Here is a 21,911-nt window from a genome sequence, read left to right on the forward strand (position 1 = left end):
TAGAACTTTGATATTCATCAAGTTTGAAATTTATCTTTTAATTTATAACATTCAACAAGAAACAATGTGGAAAAATGGATAGAAGAAGGCAATGAATTAGACACCACGACAAGTTCCATCGACATAATTTATTTGGGATTTAATAATAATTAAAAAATAATTGCATGATATTGGTAGCAGTCTACTCATTTTCTAGTAAAGCGACAGTATACACGTTACATGGTTTCACATAAATTAATTATTGATCTTTTCCTATACTTGGGCACCATTGCACATGTATATTCACACGATATTTAAGCCGATGTGATGTTTAATTTCACATGGTTTTTTTTTCTAAGCGCCTCGAAGATTTTTGTTCTTCCGCGTAAGTAGACTCGACATTACATTATATCCCGAAATATACTTTATTTATATATTTAAATATATCTCCATACTCTTTTTACATGCATATATGCATTTGTAAGTGCGTGCAAATATATCATGCACGAGATCTCTCAATGACTGTTAATCAGTCCACAGGAACATAAAACTCAATATAATATTATTACAATTTATTATTACAATTCAATATTATATGTGTCTATCTACATAATAGTGTTGTAAAATCTATATCTTTAGATGAATATTATACGTCCATGTTTCCAATTATTTACAAAGGTACAGCCAGAGACGTTTGCTCGTTCTTTCTTTTCTACTTTTTATCTTGCAAAAATACGGATTGTCGGTAGCTTTCTTATACCCGTTAGCTTGATAGCTCAATAATGAAGTAGTCAAGTAGATGTATCGAAAATGGAGAGAGAAATGCATTCGCATCACAAGCAGGTTGCATCAAAGCTGTGATCTTTGAGCGCACTTTTTTATTTTATAATTATTTTATAAAAGAACCGTAAAATACACGTGCGTGTAACACATTGTTATAAATAGTGCGATTACGCTTTTATGTTTTTTTTTTTATAAACGCATTGCCATACGATGTGTATACTCGCGATACACATTAGAATTTATCTTCAATGTTGGACTACATAGTTAGTTTTGAAACTTTGATACAATAGAGTATAGCTCTTTTTTTCTTTGAATTTTATAAAATTTTGGTTTGATAAGGAGAAATTAAATCTTGTGTTTTATCGTTATTTAATATTTTATGTGTGACTTATTGAAATTTTTTTTTAATAAAACGATATAATCACACACGCAACACATATGAGAATTCTTAATAATCAGGCAATTATTTTAATATAGGCTCTTTGAACCAATACGAAATGTTACATAGAAACTTTAAGATTTCTTGTAAAGAGATTTTAGCAAAAATACAAAGTATTTTGCTCCACACAATATGATTATCATCCATTGATTATCATCTTTCTTAAAATATCACAAGTAAACATCAAGATTGAAGTTTATACATTAAGAGTACGATATTTTTTCAATATTTGTTTATAGAAAGATAGGCACAAAAACAACAACTGTTTGAATGGATTAACAAGAGTATTCAGTTTGTATAGTATGCGTTTTAATTGTGTATATCTTATATAATTTTGTTAAAAAGTAAACCTGTTTAACATGTCCCGCTTAATATTTGTCATTAAGCAAATTTGTTCATGATATTCTTTTCTTAAATCAAAAGTTTCGATTCAAATCAAATTATTTGCATCTCAATTTCGTCTAACAGAGAAATCGGCATAATTTCTAAATAACATTTTTTGAAATACAGGAAGAACGTAATACATCTTTCAGTTGGGAATATAATAGTATGAACAAGAGTAGTATTTAACGATAAAAACTGTACCTTGGTTTGATCAGGTATAGCATACGTAATTATGTGTTTTCATGCTAATAATGAATTTTTCCATTTATTTTCGCAACTTTTCCGCTCAATATATATATTTAATTGCAGTTTTGTATTTCATTAAAATTTAGGCCGTATAAAATTTTCTTGTACGGTCCTAAAACGTAGCAACACAAGTTTCTTATAAGCGAAAGTAAAAAGTATAAAAAATATTTTCTTAAAAATTCACACTTAATTCACGGACGTATGTCGTTTCGAATTATGTTAACCCGTAAGTACCATGACAGAAAATGAACTCAAATCTAACTGTCCTAAATTGATTATTTTTTATACTTTGTTATATTAAGATAATTGTGTTAAATTAATTTTTTAAGAATTTTTTTCAAATTTTAACCAGATGTTATCATTGAAATTATATCTAAACGTTTGTATAAAAAGATTAAAGTTGAGATATTTTGCACTGTCAAATAGTATTATGATACAACAACCACCTCAATGTATTTGAAGTAGACGTTATTATTTTGGATTTTTTATATAATTGCTTCTAAAAAAATATTATAAGAATACTGTTACTAAATATTTGATCGTAAAAAATAGTAGCATATTAATATTTATGTATATAAAATAGTATATATATATATATATATAATATATATAAATTCTACTGTTTTTTACGATTAAATATTAACAGAATTCTTACAGTATTTTTTGAAAACAATCATATATTAATGAAATTAGTACTCGATACAAATGTTATAAATTTTTACCATGGCACTTAAGGGTTTAATCTTTTCATCACCAGACAATTAATTCTCCCTAGCTTCCTTTGTATACAGTAAAATCATATCACAAGTCTCACAAATCGTTCATCTCTGACCTAAGTGCATAATTAATGTGAAGATACACTACAGTAAATATCACATGGAGCAATGATATTTCAATTAAATACATCATAGCGACTTTACCAAAGATAAAAGTCCATTCCTTAGCTATGGATCTTACGAATGGAATTGAAGTATCAGGCGGTATATATTTGACGACAGTCGTTATGCTCTTGTTTGTAAAGTAATAATTTATATACTTTCATACTAGATAGTAAGCTCAGGCATATGACTGATCCAACGATATAGCTATTTTATTTCCCTTCTCAACCCAATTTCTAAGACGTCCTCTGAGTTCTTCCAAACTTTTCGATTTTGCCTTGTTTATCCTCTTGTACTTCACATCTTTTGGCTTCGTCACGGATCTGTGGTTGCTCATTACCCTATTATATGTCACCTGAAAGCACAGTTACGTTGTCAGTGAAAAGATTAATTCACACTAGCTTTGTATTTCAAGTTAAGGGAATCCCGGAGTCGTCTGTTTTACCGATTTCTTTTAAATAGATTTTACTTTTTTTTGGCTGTGTAGAATGAAAAATCCTTTTCTGTAATTAAAGTACATATGCTAATGCAGGGTGGACAGTCGATTTGAAAGGATTTTTCATTCCACGCAGCAAAAAAAAAAAAATTTTTTACGAAAAATAGAAGGTAAAACAGGTACCGATCTGCTTTACCTTCTATTTTTCGTCAAATTCTTTTTTTTTTTGCTGCGTGGAATGAAAAATCCTTTCAAATCGACTGTCCACCCTGCATTAGCATATGTACTTTAATTACAGAAAAGGATTTTTCATTCTACACAGCCAAAAAAAAGTAAAATCTATTTAAAAGAAATCGGTAAAACAGACGACTCCGGGATTCCCATAATATATGTCCCAATTTTTTATCACAAATAATTTCTGTCAAATCGAACTTTCTTAATTTGCGATAAGATTTGAAATTCTACCTGCGCCTGCTGGCTTTCGTCTCTAGGCCTTTCGCTGGGCGGGGAATCCGTTTCTTGAGTCAGCCTCTCGAAGCTACCGTAAAGATCCTGGAGTCTGCCTTTTCCGTTGCCCAAGCTTTTCGCCCTCCTGTCCTCATACTCCGAGTTCTCCGTTGACTCGGATGGATCCTGATTATTCTCGCTGTCGCCGTCTTCCTCTACGGAATACACGGTTTCCAGGATCTCCGGTCTTCTAAGAAAGCCATTGCACCGTCGCATTGACGAATATTTGTTTGATGGCTCCACCGCATCGGATACGGAACGAATCACAGTTACGTCAGTAATGTTGGAGCGAAACCTATGGAAGTGTACAATTACAGTTATGAAAACTCTGATGCAGGTCGATATACAATACACAGAATCAGTCCCAATGTTGTGTCTCTTTTAAAAATGCGTACCTCGGCGGGGCAGGATCGTCAGCGGTTTCCTCGAGCACCACGGCGCTATCGCTATCTCCCAAACTGTCCAATCTGTCCAGGGCGTCGCAGGGCGGCGAGTCTCTGGTACCCGTGCTCCTTTCCGCCAATCTACTCTGCAATTGCCGAATCACTCTTTGTTGCCGTAGAATAATGGATTCCCGCTGACTCAAACTGGCCTCGATCTCCTTCTGCTTCCTGCAGAGTCTCGACTCGAACAGCAGAAGCTGCGACGACAACGTCCGCAACTGCTCGGCCTTCTCTCGCGTTAATCGAGTCACCAGCTCCTCCTGCGAACAATCATCGGGACGTGAATCGCGTCAATTTGCCATATTAATCGCGCGACAATACCGCAGCTCTTCAGTGCACGAGCTACTAAAAATCCGCGCCGGCAATTAATAACGAAGCGATTATGAAGTAGCCACCGTGGCGACTGGTGTTTTGTGTCGTTCACTTCCGATATTGAGTAATTAATCAGGGAGCGATCACATCGCTACCATTAATATTTACTTAGCGCTGTTAATTAATTTCCTCCAGTGTGCGGTGCGTTCTACGTAATTTTTTCCCCCCGATTTCTCGACCCGGTTATAATACTGTTCAACCGATGATATAATTTGCCGGAACGGTACGGCGTTAGATCGCATTTTTACCGTACACCAGTTTGTATTTACACAAATATCTCGAGTCTCTCTGCTTTACGCAGAATGTACTAATGGCGTGCGATGCGTTCCGCCTGCACGCATCGGTACACGCGTGAAGCTGCGTGTTTGCCCAACGGTACATCTACACGTGTGTATCTGACTACCGCTTTGCATGAGCACCGCTCCGCGTCTCTTCCTTCCGTCCTCCTGCAAGGAGGACTAGCAATAAGTCTATTACTCTCACTATTGTGTGCAACGTAAACGGCAATGACGATAGCACCGTGAGACGACCAGGTGTTATCATCATTGCGCGTCATGCATTTCGAAAACAGACGCAGAACAAAAATAATGGGAACACTTCATCGGTAGAATGCGCTATATGAATGAACCAATTAATGCTTTATAGGGCAGATTCTGTTTATGAAAGCGGTAAGAAAGGTATTCTTAAAAAAATGTGAAAAAGATGTTTTCTTGATATTCTTCTTGGATATGATTAATTTTACTTAATTCTATCGTCATATATGTGCTAGGAGCTTACAATTAGTCAAATGAGTAAACAGCGGTCAGTAAATAACAAATTTTTAAAGAGGTCAAGTACTTTCATAATTTAATGTAATAAAAACTTGAAAAGACTCGGATGATTTATTTTGTACAAATTGAGAAATTTCTCATTATTGTTATTACTTGAGAAGAGAGAGAGAGAAGAAGAAGAAGAAGAAAAAAAGAAGGGAGGGAGAGGGAGGGAGGAGGGGGAGGGGGAGGGAGGAGAGAGAGAGAGAGGGAGAGGGAGAGAGAGAGAGAGAGAGAGAGAGAGAGAGAGAGAGAGAGAGAGAGAGAGAGAGAGAGAGAGAGAGAGAGAGAGAGAGAGAGAGAGAGAGAGAGAGAGAGAGAGAGAGAGAGAGAGAGAGAGAGAGAGAGAGAGAGAGAGAGAGAGAGAGAGAGAGAGAGAGAGAGAGAGAGAGAGAGAGAGAGAGAGAGAGAGAGAGAGAGAGAGAGAGAGAGAGAGAGAGAGAGAGAGAGAGAGAGAGAGAGAGAGAGAGAGAGAGAGAGAGAGAACGCTGGTATAGAAAAAATTAAATATTAAATTATTCCTTTACTTTATAACATTACGCAACAGAAAATATTAAAAACCAAAATTATATCTTCAACAATGATTGCCTTATAGATGTTCGAATATAAAAAGTGGATGTATTCCAAACCGTGTCAGTTTGGCTTATTTTATTTTCTAGATGTTGGCAGCCACTAAACTAAACCGAGAAGTGTTTCGAACATGTTAACCTGCAATTAGTATCGTATGTATGTACAGGATTATATTATGGCAGGATTCGGAACACGTTTCGGTTTAGTTTAGTGGCTGCCAACATCTAGAAAATAAAATAAGCCGAACTAACACGGTTCGGAATACACCCAGTATTTACTTTATTATTTTTTCGGTTGATTTGAACAGAAAGTATGCAGAAAATAGACGAACAGTTAACAGAAAAAGACAAATTTGCATATTCAAAGCAAGTCGCAAATCCATTCAGGCATAACTGTTCGTGCGTAGACACATTATGAAAGATCGCATTTTTACTGCTAAATTGGATACATTACAACGTATTAATATCGCCCCCTTTCGATAAAAGTACACGAAAAGTCATTACCGCCAACCACATCGGTCATTCCTTCTGTACGCTCGCGTACTTCCTCTGCACAAACCAGATAGAAACCGAAGAAAGAGGATCATTTCGTAGCAATTATACCCCCACAAATTGCAGACAAATTTAGTGGGAGTTCCTTTTTTTTTAACAAGACTACCCCGCAAACGAGGAATCGCCCGTAGTCACGCAAAGTCAAACGCGAAATCGTAGTATGTCACGAAATGCTTCGGCTTATCCCGGAAATGAACAGAAATCTCTTTATGACAATGACTCGTGGCGGCAACGTCGTTTTGTTCACTCGCTGAAATTTTGTCTTTCTCTATTAGCTTTATTACAAAATTAATGCATATCGAATGTTTGAGATCGAAAAGCTTTAGAAGCAAATTACTCTAGAATAGTTCTCCAACTCTAAAATCAATCGTTCGTTAGCAAGATATTCCAAGAAGACCTAATTACGGATATCAAATATAAAAAAAAATGCAAAAGACTCCATCAAATTGTGTTTAAAAAATAATCAAAGATAAAATTTGATAAAATATTGAATTAAATTTTTCAACTAATTCACACTCGACTACAATAGTATTTCAATTCGCGGTTTACTCGCCTATACAAATAAGCAACGTTTATTTGAAACATTTTCTCTTCGACAGACGTCTGTTCCAAATATGTAGCAGCTCGCATTTAAATGGATCACCGTGTATCTAATATTTCACTGTCCGTAGCATCGGTTCGGGCCGAGCGTGTTTTATGGTTTTCTGAGGTAATAGCTTTGATCGATCGTTTCGCGTTCCCCGACTGATTTCCTCGCCGAACGAGGACGAAACGGGGGGAGGGAAATTCGTTTCTCTTTGCATGTAGAATTTTTTCCTCGTAATTAAAACTTACCTGCAATTTGAGGGTCCTTCGCCAGGCGAGCATTTGGTGGGCCTGCGCCCGTTGTCTCGCCCTAAGTGCCGCTATGACCGATTTAGCTTCCTCCAGTGACGTCACTTCCACCTCGTTACTGTCCTTTACCAGCTCGCCCGACAAGTCACTGACACGGCGTCCCTCGTCGACGGTAGCCAATATGCAGCTGTCCATCGACGTCTCGTCGAAGCTGCAAAACAGAAAGTAGCACGGTGAGTGTGACTCATCGTTCCACATCCGCTAAATTTTAATGGCGGTAAATATATTTCGGGATGTCAAAACGCTTTCAAATAAATTACCGCTCAAGTGGTCTGCTGTGGTTTCCACAGTTATGAGTGGTTTCAAGGGAATCGTGTGGAGATATATATGTTAAAATTTATTGCACTTTATTCACTTATCAAAATTATTGTATTATTGAATATTACATCTATTTATACATAAGTTAATTGGATTTATATATATATATTTTTTGACGAAACTCCGAAAACTTCGAAATAACGGAGCTCGTTTTCTTCGTTGAAAAGTGATGTTCGGAGAAGCGAACCTGCAGTCTAAGATTAGACACTTCACATCCACAGTCTTCTTCATTTTCATCGACATGCTAATGAATCATCCAGCTGTATAACTGCATGAAATTCGATGCAAACTATAGTGCGCCATCGTGCATGTAGGTAACTGATCCTGATAACGAGAAACGCGATCGGCAAATAAATCAATGATGACAGGAACAATGCAACTTGATTTATATAAAATTTGACAGTCAAACCGGTATGAAAGCGATACGCGTAAATGTTATAATACACCTTAAGTATTATTATTTCTTCCAAAATTCACTTAAGATAATCCCGAGTCGAAATTTTTAGCCTAGATTAAACCTACAAGTTTTGTCGAATTTGGAGAACCAATGTAAGCTTTAATTCATATATATAGATATAACATTACATTGGCTATTGCCCTCCTTTGATACTAAAAATTGTTACTTATTGCCGTTTTTTCCATGTGGAAGCTCAAAAGAGTACCTACTGAGAACCTCTAAAAAGGCTCCAGGTTCTATAAATATGTATTTCTAGAAAATAAATATTCAAAATTACTTAATAATCTATTATCTCATATACTCTACTTGCATTTAATGTATGGATCTTGATTTCAATAAACAATATATTAATTATTATAATTTGCTTAACTGTAAATAGGCTACTATAAGCAAATATTATATAAATAATATTCACTTATCTCTTACACATCTATCTGCAGTTAAGTAAATTACATAATTAATGTATTGCGCTTATTGAAATTAAGATATGCATTAAATACAAGTAAATGTGGTAACAGAATATTAAATAATTTCAAATTATAGGTCAAATATGTAATAAAATATTAAATAAAATTTTGAATTTCAATTGTTTTTTGTTTATTCAAATAAATTTTTAGTTATTTATAATACTAAATATAATACTGAGTTGCACTTAATTTTTAAAAATATTTTTTACTATTTATTTGTTATTATTTATTTTATATTATAACATTTATTATATTAATCTGAAACAATAGAAATTGAACTCAATTATAGATTGAATATTAATATTTTTATTGCTAGAAATTTCGATAAGATTTGGAGATTCAAAAGAGGTAGAAGTTGTAAGAACAAAAGTAGGAATTGTATATTTAACATCAATAAAAATAAGGGTTTTCTAGGACAATAAGATTAAAGAAAGGTCAAAAGAAGACATAACACTTTCAAGATAGAACTTGTAGGTCAAGGAACATTATTAGAGGCACAAATAACCATGTATGAGGTTTATAGTAGGTTTTAAATTTCGACTCGGGATATTTCTCGCCATACAATTCGAAATAGAAATGCAATATTTTGCACATGTGTGTATATTCTGAATTTTCTAAAACTACCAATTTATATTATAGACTTAGGTCTACAAAACGTTGTGCACAAATGCAGACGCAAAATGACCCATGTAACAGTATGTCACCGCACGCAAGATACACGCAAACATAAATTGACTGCATGTGTTACGAGTTGAATCAACTCCAACTTTTTGGGTTTGTGCGATTGCGTCTGCGTTTGCGTCAACGAACTGTGTTTTGTGCGATCTATAGATGGATCTCTACACAGCACACATAAAATTAGAAATAGAGTTTTTATATTCCACCGTAAATTGTGTATCGATTATTTAATAAGTTTCATATAACACCGAAAAAATTGTATTCTTATCTTAAGAATATTTCACTTATATTTATAGCATCTTCCTCTAAAATAAGCGCCAAGAAGTCCTCTTAGTTTAAGAGTAAAATCCTCTAAAAAAATAGCAGATATTCTTAACGTATGTATTCTTAAGACATATTCTTAAGAATATGTACTAAACGGGATATTTTCTTATTATTATATTATTTTATAATATAAAATAAATATTAAATATTATATTTTTTATTTTTATTTTATATTTTTTGAGAAAATACATTATACAATGTATATATTATACAATAATTAAGTTAAAGGTTAGATGGATAGCTAAATTAGACATTGGGCAAAGATGGTAGAAATATTAAACTAATTATTGAAGATTATTGATTATTGAAGATTTAACTAATTATCACTCGATGTAAAAACAATGCGAGGCAATTTTTTTCGAATTTAGAGTGGACTTTTAGCTGACATTTAAAATTCACCAAAAAACACAAAGAATCCAAAGAAAAAGTTAAATTCAATGTTAAATTAAAGTTAAGATTAAGAAAAATGTAAATAAGTTAAATTCAAAATTGTCTTATTTATAATTGTTTTAAATATTTTTCACATCGCTTTGTACAAATTTATGTTGTACAAATTTTTGTTGTGTCATTGCGTCGAATAAATATTCATTTTTCCCTTCATGAGGATGCTGACGATGCATGTGCGCGACTTATCGCGGCGGTCTAATCCGTTGAACGTATCGTTACGTCCCTAAATAATCAAGTTATACGAGGATTGCGGCTGTAAAACATAATGCCAGTACGTACGCGAAATACAGTCTAAAATTGAAGTTGTTCTTTCATGAAAACTTTAGCGCTGATAGTTCTTACGCAAACGCTATAAAAACCAGCTGTGTTACTCGATCCTCTCTGCAACTGAATATCGATTTCTATATCTAGAAATTTACATCGCGCTGTATATCAAATACAAATACATATACATATTGCGATTCTGTGCATAAAATCAACCAAACGCCACGTGCGACTCCACCATCATTATTCAGTCGTTTGCCTTAGATAAGGCAGAGGCTACCGAACTTTAAACTCACAGAGCCGGTTGTGTGTTCCAACTTTCTAGTAGACTTTACCTCTCAGTTACCTAAAATAAATATCAGTAACTGTTGTTCTATCTGCTGATAAAGTTTACCTACGGGTTAAATTGTTATTCCAACCATCGAGTAAGGATTACTGATATTTATTTTAAATAACTGAGGTAAAGTCTACCAAGAAGTCGGAACAACCGGTCCACAATTAGATAAAGACACGTGTCAGAATGTCGACAGTTTACATGTATAGTATAGCGATAGTAAACAAATCTTCTTTGGGTTACAAGTTTATTTGAAAATCTTCGAAAACATCTTTTTTGTAGATTTTGTAAAGTAAATTTTGCAGTAATTAATAAGTGTACTGCCTTTTTTAAAACTTTTATGGTTTTTAAATATGTTGCATAAAAACTTCAACAAAAAAACAACCAAAAACATCTCCAATAAATGTTCAAATATAAGTTTTATTCGAAAATATATCACAGAAAGATTACTTAGTTTCGCGAGAGACATTTTAGACAGTCAGCATAGTTTTGTTTCAAGTGAAAACCTTTTTGATATGAGGATCATCTCCATTTTTTTAAAAGCCAAACCATGTGGCTTTTTTTACATAAGTTAATGCCTCTTCCTATTCTGCATATGAAAATATTTAAGTAAGAAATAATCCTTAAGGGATGTCCCTCTTCAAGCGAACGACCATAATTGCAAAACTGGACTAATTACAATGACTTTTGCGCTACAATCCTGCTATATGCACAATGCGTCTACAAAGTTGGACCGATTTTTTTCAGAGAGTAAGTATTATTTATGCAATTTAGCGGCTGTTGTTGCAACTAATTAGTAACATGTCTGAACTTGATTTGTGCATATAGCGTTTTCGATTATACGGATTTTGATCGATCCAAGATTGATCAATCACTATTTTACTATAAATTCAAGTCTTTTATTGATGGAGACGATGCAATGACATTTATCAATCTTGGGTCGATTAAAATTCGTGTAATCGAAACAGCTAATAGTTTCGTTTGTGTGAACAAATGCATTCGGAGATAGCATTCTATGTTGAATGTGACATAGTAATACTCTGTTGTCATGGAGTGAAGCATCGAACAACGAATGGCGATAAAATTTTGTTTTAAAGCAGATAAAACTGCGACAGAAACTTATGAAATGGTGCGTGCAGTCTATGGAGATGGAGCACTAATGCAATTCGACATTTCTCGTTGGTATGAACAATTTCGTGAAGGGAACTATTATAAAGAGAAGTAAACTATTTTAATACACACGCAATGGTGCAACTACAAACGAAAGCAAAATGACTACAAACGATTCTGAATCACGTGGAAAAAGCGGATTTAAAAAATCTTGATAATTAACAAAGTTCACTTTTGGCCAATTGTTTAAATAATCATAATTTTTAAATTTTGTTAATGCTGCAAAAGACTTATGGGGATGATTCTTTAAAACGTACAGCGGTGTTTGAGTGGTACGGTCGTTTTCGTGATGGCAGAGAATCAGTAAAAGACGATGAACGTTGTGGTCGCCCAGTGTCGACTCGCACGGAATCGACCCATAAATCTTTTGCAGCATTGACAAAGTTTCAGTCGCCGAAATACCGGCTTTAAAACAAAATTTTATCGCGACACGTCGATCCTTACACGCATCCATTTTGTAATTTGTGACACACTACCTAAAACACTGTTTACACAAACCACTCGTTCTCCACGTCAACTGGTCGTACAGAGCTGAAACCACACACAAAGGTCGCTAAGGGATACCACAACATGGTTGGAAGTATTGGTTGATAAATCGCGACACTAGTATTGTCGTAAAAAAATCAGCCCGGGTATTTATGGACCGCACTGTGTATATGTATTAGCCAATTTTTTTATCTCAATGTTGGGTGACAACTATTTTTTCAAATGACTATATTTTTTTATTGGTTAAACTATAAACGAAATTATTGTTACTACAAACAACTACAAAATACTACACTTTCAAAATACTAACATTTCCTGTATTAAAAAATAATTTTTTTTTGCCAAGTTCACAAAGGTGAGAAAGTTAGTATAAATAAAACGTAAAATATCGTAGAAACATTATTCAGAATATTAATTTTAATTTCTTAAGATTCTCTTCCTGAAATGTATTAATTTGCACAATAATTTTTTACGACTGTAAATTTTTTTCATAATAATCACATTTATTCATTTCTATGTAGAATGTAATGTACAATAAGAAATATATTTAACAATAATATTAATATAATATTTATACAAACATCTCTAGATTCTGAATACGCAATATTTAAAAGGTGATTTTTGAAATTTGCAATTTACACCCATTTTTCGCGGTCCGATTTAATTTTGACGAATAAGTTAATATTAAATATTAAATATTTTGTTCTTATTTTTTAACGTATCTGCAAAATTTTCGAGATTGAGTTAATATAAGATAAATATAGGTATCCATAGTTATATTCTACTTAATTCCTAAAGCAAAAACACGTATGAGTGAATATTTAACAATTAATATTATATTTTAGTAAATAGGCAGCATAATCAAAAATACAAAAAAAAAAACGCTTTTATTAAAAACAGCAAATGTGCAGATGCGTCAGTTAACCTTAATAGGGCAGAGTTGATGTTTGTAGGACACACAGGCGGAGAAGGCGTTACGTATGTCGCTTAACAAATGACGCGCCGCCACGCATTGTTTTTTTCGTGTTACAACTTGCTGGCCTGGCACATGCTACTTTCCTCAGTTCTAACTTTGCGAATTCATAAATTCACGTTGTGAACCAAACATTTAGTGCAATATAATTATTTTACGGTGTAATAGTGGTATATGAATATTTAGTACTATAAACATAAATTATAATTTCAGAAAAAAGCCCTGTGGAGCTTTTTTTAAAAAAAAGACGAACGGAAAGAGCAAAACACTGAACATTGTTAATTCCCATTTTCAAACAAAAGACCAGATACACTCTAGAACTGTAATGCGACAGTTTTCCTATGAAGCAGTAGACCAGCCAAACCGTAATCCAGAAAAATTATTCAAAACCAACTTCTTCAATGCCACTTTGAATAACGCGATATCGTCAGTAAAAAACAGATTTGATCAGCTTAAAAAGTATCAAGAAAATTTCAATTTTCTTTACGACATTCGTGACCATTCATAACTGTGATAAAGAATTCCTTATGAAAATTTGCAAAGATTTCCATATCTTGTTAACTGACGGTAATCATTCAGATGTAGATAGTATAGAGTTATTGTATCATGAACTGAGACATTTATCTTCAATGATACCTTCAAAAGCGTCTCCAGTTGATGCGCTCAATTACTTGACTATCAATGATCTCAGCGACAGTTTTCCAAACGTCACAGTATCCTGATGGAAATATTTTGCTGAAAGTACTATGAAACCAATGAAAAGTAAAATGAAAGTTTTTGAAAAATTACTGAATATATTTCAAAATAAATCATAATTTTCCGTATGAAAATTTAATGTAATACTATGAAATATAAGGAAAGTTAAAATATACTGCTGAAAAGTAATAAAAGAGTTTTGAAATAATTATCATTATGAAATTTACTGAATTAAACTGAAAACTGTTACTTTTTGATAAAAAATTGCTGAAATATTTATGAAATTAATTAATGGGGTCAATTGAGAGAAATTTTCAAATACATTTCAGCAAAATTTCGTTAAATTTTCAGAAAAATATTTCCATCAGGGTAGAGCATTAAGATTTTATTAACAATACCCGTAAGCGTGGCTTCTAAGCATTGGTGAAAGAACATTTTCAAAATTAAAGTTAATACAAATTTATTTGCGATCCAGAATGTCGCAAGAACGATTAGTCCAGCTGGCAACAATTTCATATAGAAAATAATATAACGAATGAACTAGAGACTGAATCTATTATTAAGGAAGTCTCAGGAATAAAATCTCGCAAAATGTAATTAATCTTTGTCGTTATTTCATAACAGCTTTAAACCCGATTCAAGCATGCAACGTAAGTAGCTATATCATTAATATCAAGCATGACTAGAATCGAGCGTCTCCTAATCACTTCATTATTCGATTATAGTCCGATTACTGTTGTTCGATTACTGTCAGTAGCCCAATTATTGTTAGTAGTCTGATTACTGTCAGTAGTCCGATTACTGTCAGTAATATTTGATTATAGTCAGTAGTAGTCTGAACTTTTCTAAAAAAAGGCGCAAAATTGACCGGATTGCCTGGGTCTCTATTAAGCCTCGGGCCGTCCCTGATCTCACTGACAAATAGAAAGTAATATCAATTGACATTAAAAAATTCCTTCAAATAATAAGAAACACCCTGCGGTAACATACGTACAAATTGCATAATTCATGTATAAAGAGAATATTGTCATAAATTGATAGTTCTGAAGGTAAAAAGAAATCCTTCTTTTCAAAATTTTTTTTCTTTTTTGGCTTCAAGTCTATGCTTCCGCAGTGTATTATCGCATGCATTTTAATCGTAGAAAAGGATTTTTAATTCCACGCAGACAATAAAACAATCCGCGTGTGAAAAAGATCATGTTTAGTCGGTAGCGCCAGCTCCTTAAATATTATAAAACTAAATATCGGAAGCGTTGCTTTATTTGCAGTCCCGACGACATTTAACAAGAATGAAATATATTGAGTTAGCTTGAGCTTCTCTTGCATTGTGGCATATTCAGGAAAATACGCGTCTCCCATCTTAAGATACTACACCCACGCCCGAAGCTCAGCAAACTTGAAGAGAAACAGTTGCGAGAGTTTCCTTGTTAAAGTCATTTCCTGCCATTCCGCATTTATCCCAATCGAGTGGAGACAAATCGGGGAAGAGACCGAACATTGTCAATGTGCGCTCGAGCGTAATCTGCATAACAAGCGGAGAGAGGCTAAATCATTTACAAATTTATGTGCGATCTATTTAGTGGCGGTGACGCATATTTATGAAAAGCATTTTTCTCTTCCCCCTTTCCCCCTCTCTTTCTCTCTCCCATCTAATTAAGCCGCCGTCGCCAACTATTTAAGCCTAAATAAATTATGTATGAGTCGACTGAGTCACGCCACGTCGGTGAATTTGACATTTTCTCTCTCGGACGGTACTCGGTACATCAATCACAAGATACTCGCGAGAAGCAAGGATCAAAAACCTTCCGATATGCAGTGCGCAGGGAAGTGAATAGGGAAGTATACATTCCGCTCGGTGATCCCGAGAGTGAAAACTATCACTGCAATATATAGTATAAATGCATTTCTTTCACGAGTAAATATAATGAAACGGCAAAATTGTGAAACGCAATATTTGTATGCGCGATATAAAAGATGATCGAGGGCTTCGAGATACATTCTCTGAGTAATAAATAATAATATAACAGTGATAGCAGTAATAGTCGATCTCCAGTGTGTAGAAATTAATTGTCAATCGTTATTTATTATTATTCATTACTCGCACTCGTAGTTGGATTTTATTAAAATCCACACATTAATTATTAATTATTCGCAATTATAAAGTATTGTTGTTATTATGGCAAAATTTATTAATATCGGAATAAATTAATTGTTTGCTGTTATTTATTATTTAAAAATAAAACATTTTTAATTTATGTTACTAATTGGAAATTTATTATATAAAATTTTACATATATAAATTTAATTTATAATTAAATATATAGCGCCATTTATTCTTTTAGAAAAAAAATAAAGGTTTAAATACAAAGGTTTTGAAGAAAACACTTTGAATATTTTCTATAAAACACAAAAAAAATCTGCATTAACCGCATGAATCATATGTAAAAATTAATGTTTAAAGGAAAGAATCTATGTAATTTGGTTTCTCTTTTAAATGTAATACATTACTAATCTTCTCAAGATATGAACTGTCAAAGTATACAACTTTTGCAATCGCTCGATAGTACGAAGTAACGCGCAACACGCATCGAGGTAACAAAAAATTACAGAGAATTAATATATAAATTTAATACATGAAAGTTTTATGATGTCATAAAGGCTTTATTTTATACAACAGTTCGCATTCATTGCTCAATAATTATAAATTGCTTCTATTTATAGCTCCCGAAGGCGTAATATTGTAATTTCAAGATACACATTCATACAAGGAGAGGATTGTCAACCAATTTGCGATTGTTTCTTCAATATTTACTGAATCAATATAACATTGTGTAGCGTTGGAGATCACACATTGTAGAAACCTCGAAACTAAACTGCTACTATAATCTTGCTTCCATGTGTTAAAGTGTTGAAAAATATTCATGAAAGCTATCTAAATCTTTCATTTGTTATCGATACTATCTATTTTCTTATTCTGTTCTATCGTTATTACGATAAACAAGAATGAAAAATTTCGTTCCACAAGAATTAATCCCTAATTTCAATCGTCGTGATAATAGTTTCACATTGAAAAATGATATAAAAACATTTTTTTCTTCAGCACGATGATAGCAAAACGGAGCAAGCTTGCACAGTGTGCAAGGACACGATTTAACGCGACGATATTGTTCTTGTGTGTCTCAGTCGCTGATGGATACGAGAGATACGTGTTTTGCTTTTCCTCGGAGAATTAATCCTAGTTGGCTATTGTTTCGGAGCATGTTTCGTGATACGCGCTTTACTCTGAAGGGTTCAAAGGCGGGTCTGAAGTGGATCCTGGTAAATATTCCGCATGCGGTATTTCATATGCCGCGTATATGTATATACATACGCGCGTAGACACGCGCCGATGCGCATGTACACACATCCGACCTGTGCGTTGCGGTCAGGTGGATATTGGTACGCGCGAATCCGCACGCACGGCGTGTCCCATGGCGACGAGCGTGTACACGCAGACATCGCCGCAGAAATACATACCGGGCGCTCCGGGTACGCGAATAATGCACGATAGGAATTATAGTCAGGTGGCGTCAACCGCGAGACCGCATATGGCCACTTAGGTTACTGTCCGATTGATGCGAGTAGCTCGCAATCAATAAGATTCGGACCAATCCGATAATCTTGACAAACAATGCTGTATTTTCAAGTCAAGTTTCAGACCACCCTTCTGCGAGATGAAGAGAAAAAAAGATGAATCTAAAAGTCAAGTCGAAAACGCGAATGGTCGGTATATCAATACAACCTTCAACTATGTTTGCGTTTAAAAATTAATGCAAGGCATTGTGTATTTGAAAATTGCGCATAATTAAGTAGTCCGAAAAGAGTTGTATAATATGCTATAAAATTAGATCTTGTTAACGTGTTAATTTTTTCATCGCTAGAATTAATTGGTTCCACTGACGTAATCGACTTTATTATATGCGATTAATTAACGATAAAACATTTCAATGCTTCTTTTAATTTATTCCCTCGTTTGTGAGCTGGTATGGCGTGCACTTCATGCACATTGATTTTGGTAAATCGAAAATGAATGCACTATGTTATTGCTCGAAAATACATAAAGTATAAATAGCGGATTGCCAGATTAACTCCAACTCTCGAGTGTTTCTACACACGAGATTGCAGGTGTTTGAACACACCGCTACCGTTGGTTATTGCTTCGTTAAAGTTATAACAGGGCGTTTTCGATGACGTTATGTTATTCTATCGGATGATGTATTCACGTGAATCCATCAAGTCCCGGTCAATGCGGTCGAACCATCAAACAAACATATCCAAAATTCATGTAATTTATATGCAGCTTTATTATTAAATTAATAGTGATAACGATTTTAAAACGATTTTTCTAAAATATTTCTCGAAATATTCTCGCAAGGTTTTTTTTCCGTCGAAAAAAAAATATTTTTAAGAAACTCGACTGGATAAATCGCTGCGCTTGAATGAGAATTAATGTACTAATTAAGTAATATTCCATTTAAGTAATACCGTTTCAACTGTAGTAATACCTCTCTCGAGTTTGCTGAACCCTCTTGTGATTTATCTCCCTCGTAATCTTCTTTGAGAAGCTTAGTTCTTCGGACGAAGACTTTATCCCCGATAGCCATTAGCTCTCATCGAGATTTTGTAAATATTAGAGTAGCATAACCCGTGTTATCTAATACGCGACATCAAGCTAGATTTTCCTCTTGCGGCAATATAAATTTTAGTGGACATCAGATATCATATATTACTCTTTCTGCTGCAACGTGAGAACATGTTATAAAATGTGCCGCAACGAAATTTCCGTTTTTACAATATCTCTAGTGTAAAATATGACGACAACAATAATTCCTTTAAATATTTCACGATATATTTATGTAATTAAATAAATACTAAATTGCAAAATGGATATGCAAAATTACAAATGTATGTGTCTAATTGGATTTTTTTATCTCACTGTAATATATTCTGCTTCTTTTAGTGACTCAAAAAATTTTTGGAAGGACACGGATCAATGATTCTTAATCATAATCGTGATGCAAAGAGGTCGATTATTCTGATTCAAAAGTATAATCGAGATAATATGATGTTTTAATGGGCAATTGTATGGAAATATATTACTTGGAAAGATTAAAAAGCTATTTCCTCTCGAATCATATCCTAGCAACAAAAATAGTAGTAGCTATAACATTATGTAATTAAATTAAAATCGCAAAGTTGATTAATCCTTTGCAATAGAAAATAGCATTTTGATTGCAAGATATATGTTTTTGGAAGAGTATAATTTTTCAAATTTTATTTTATTTTTCAAAAAACATACATCTTGCAATCAAAATGCTATTTGCATAATACAAACACGCACGTACATGTTTAATACACGCGCACGAGAAAATGCAATTTTACGAGTTGATATACCAAATTTTCCATTTCTTCACTTCGCAGATATTCCTGCGTATACTTACTTTTTGAAAAATTATATTTTTTTGCAAATAGCATTTCGATTGCAAGATGTATGTTTTTTGAAGAATATAATTTTTCAAATTTTATTTTATTTTTCAAAAAACACATTTTGCAATCAAAATATAATTTTTTTAAAAAGTAAGTATGAAACGCAGGAATATCTGCGAAGTGAAGAAAAGAAAAATTTGGTATATCAACTCGTAATATAAAATTGCATTTTCTCGTGCGCGTGTATTAAATATGTACGTGCGTGTTTGTACATGAAGTAACAATTCAGGATACAGCGATAGCTGGCAGCCACGTAAGACGGTTTTATGAGATACGGAAAATTCGACCGCCAGCTGATGTACTCTTAATAAATTTACGTAATAATTCAACACGCTAGCGATGTAATATGCTTCAGACCTGTAATTCATACTTGCGATCAGGGAAATTGAATTTGTGCAGGGGAACGAAGAAGCTTGACAAAGAGACCTTCGTGAACTGCTACGATTCATAACCAGGACTATCTGCCGATAACGTAGCCGACGACGTTGCACAGTCGAGTGCGATAAAATTTATTAGAATGACAAGTGGCGGTAGACCGAAAAGACGGTGGTTTGAGATGCTCTAAAACTTCGCATAACGATTAGATCGCTGTTTCAGCTGTTTTCATCATCTATAGCATAGCTAAACAAGTGCAGTTTACATTTGGAATACGCGACGCTGGTGAATATCGCACTTTCTTTCATATACGACTTTTTTAAGAAACAAAAAATATATCGCGAGAATTAAACTTCAGAAGTGCAAATAGATAAAAACTTAATCTTCATTTACTTTTAAAGATACATTTACAAGAGACTTTAAATACATATTTAATTATAAAAAAATTTGCAATTATAATATTTATTATAATTCTATTTCCTTCTTAATAGTAAAATAGTTTTGAGAAATATTCCTCCGAAAAGAGTGTTTTGCCACTGTGAACAGGATTAGAGGGTAATATCACTCGTTACGGTCTTGCAGAACGCATTCCACTCTCGTTATAATGTAAAAAATTTAAGTCGTAATAACGCCGATGAAGTATGCGCTCCGACTTGCGCTGCATTACGGGACGGAACGAGGGATAACGACAGAAGGCCGTCGGCGAAACCGAAAACCGTGACCTCCCCAGCGCACCGGTACGCGAACCGCAATTTCTCAAGGGTGAAATATAATTTTTACTCTCACCCCGTACATCGTGAAAATAAACAGCTGCCGCTTGGATATATGGCGTCGTCGCGCCCGACCCGCCCAAAATTGGCGTAATTTCAACCGCTCTATCGCCCGGAAACGATAGCATCTGCCGAATACGGCTGCGTCCATCAAGATATTTTAATACGACAGATACGTCTGGGCTGCAAGACATGTTGCATTACGACTACACGCGAGACAGGATGTAAATTTGCGCTCGTGTAGCGTGCGTTTAGCCATACGTCATTGTCATGTGTCTTATGAATTATTCCGCAGCAAATCTATAACTGTATTTCAAACGTTTATCGTTACTTAAAAAAACTCGTGCAAAATACAAATTTTTAAAAAATCACACAACAGTATTAAGTTCGAGTATCAGTTTCTATGCCGTTGTCATAATAATCATTCAAAATGTATCGAAAAGAACACAGCTGAAGAGAGATGTGCATTTTTCGTGGACGCGTATAAGATAAGAATGACTGAAAATTCCAGCATTCGCTGAACACGTCTCGTAAGATTAAAGGATAGAAATCTAGCAAAGGATAAAGCTCGCAAAGGATGGTCACCGCGGCGCACTAAAGTGCATTTTATCTTTAACGACTCCGCCCGCCGGAAACGGCAAGTACGGTTCACTTACGCCGCTGTCTAGTCGGTGCAGACACTATTCACGAACCGTATAGGTGCGTTTGCTCTATGCAAGCTCCTACGAACGAACGTTTCATTCAGAAATTGAATTAACGATCGATGCTCTTTTCACAAATAACGGAGAAAGGAAAAAGACTGTAGCAAAATTCTGAATATTGCGAAACCTGCGAAATTTCTGGAAAATTCGGACGGAGAAAATTGAAGAAAAGTCAAGAAATTTGCGAATTTTGCAGTGAAAGATAGAAATTTTACAATACCGTTTATGACATTTTTATAACACCGTTTACGACTGCAATATAAAAGGGAAATCAATTTATTTCAACTTCCGGCATAAACGTATTTTGGAACACCGGTGTGGCTGTCGTCGTCGCCGCGACGTACACTAAGGAGAGCGCAATTGCTGCGACGTCTGCCTTATCGCATGTGATCGATAACCGGGACTGGTTTCATATCCGGTTCCTGCCGTGCGCGTTGCTTATTCACCTGCGTCACCTAAACGTCAAGTTCGTCCGGGCTTCGCGCGTCCTCTCAACCGTTAAATGAGCGGACAAACAATCGGCGTTCCCGCCGGGCTCAACTCAGTGTAACCCTTCCACAAGTGCTGAACGTTCGGATTGTGCAATACCTGTTCTTGTAAGCGGATGAAACAATAGAACCGATGAAATTGGCTT

The 21,911-nt window shown here is 34.4% G+C and overlaps 1 protein-coding gene across 7 annotated transcripts in view; it reads right to left on the reverse strand.

Moving 5' to 3' along the window:
* Positions 1-113: 113 nt before the first annotated feature.
* Positions 114-21,911, reverse strand: part of LOC105679373 (uncharacterized) — a 129,033-nt gene continuing 107,235 nt past the window's right edge. For all 7 annotated transcript variants that reach the window (XM_067349512.1, XM_067349513.1, XM_067349514.1 and 4 more), the window contains 4 exons: positions 7,232-7,442; positions 4,048-4,355; positions 3,611-3,947; positions 114-3,064 (listed from right to left, as the gene is read on the reverse strand). In XM_067349512.1, the coding sequence (XP_067205613.1) occupies positions 2,888-3,064; positions 3,611-3,947; positions 4,048-4,355; positions 7,232-7,442 (1,033 nt within the window). In that variant the 3' untranslated portion in view covers positions 114-2,887. The remainder of the gene's footprint in view (positions 3,065-3,610; positions 3,948-4,047; positions 4,356-7,231; positions 7,443-21,911) is intronic.

This window comes from Linepithema humile, chromosome 2 (assembly GCF_040581485.1).
Source record: "Linepithema humile isolate Giens D197 chromosome 2, Lhum_UNIL_v1.0, whole genome shotgun sequence".
Classification (NCBI taxonomy): Eukaryota; Metazoa; Arthropoda; class Insecta; order Hymenoptera; family Formicidae; genus Linepithema; species Linepithema humile.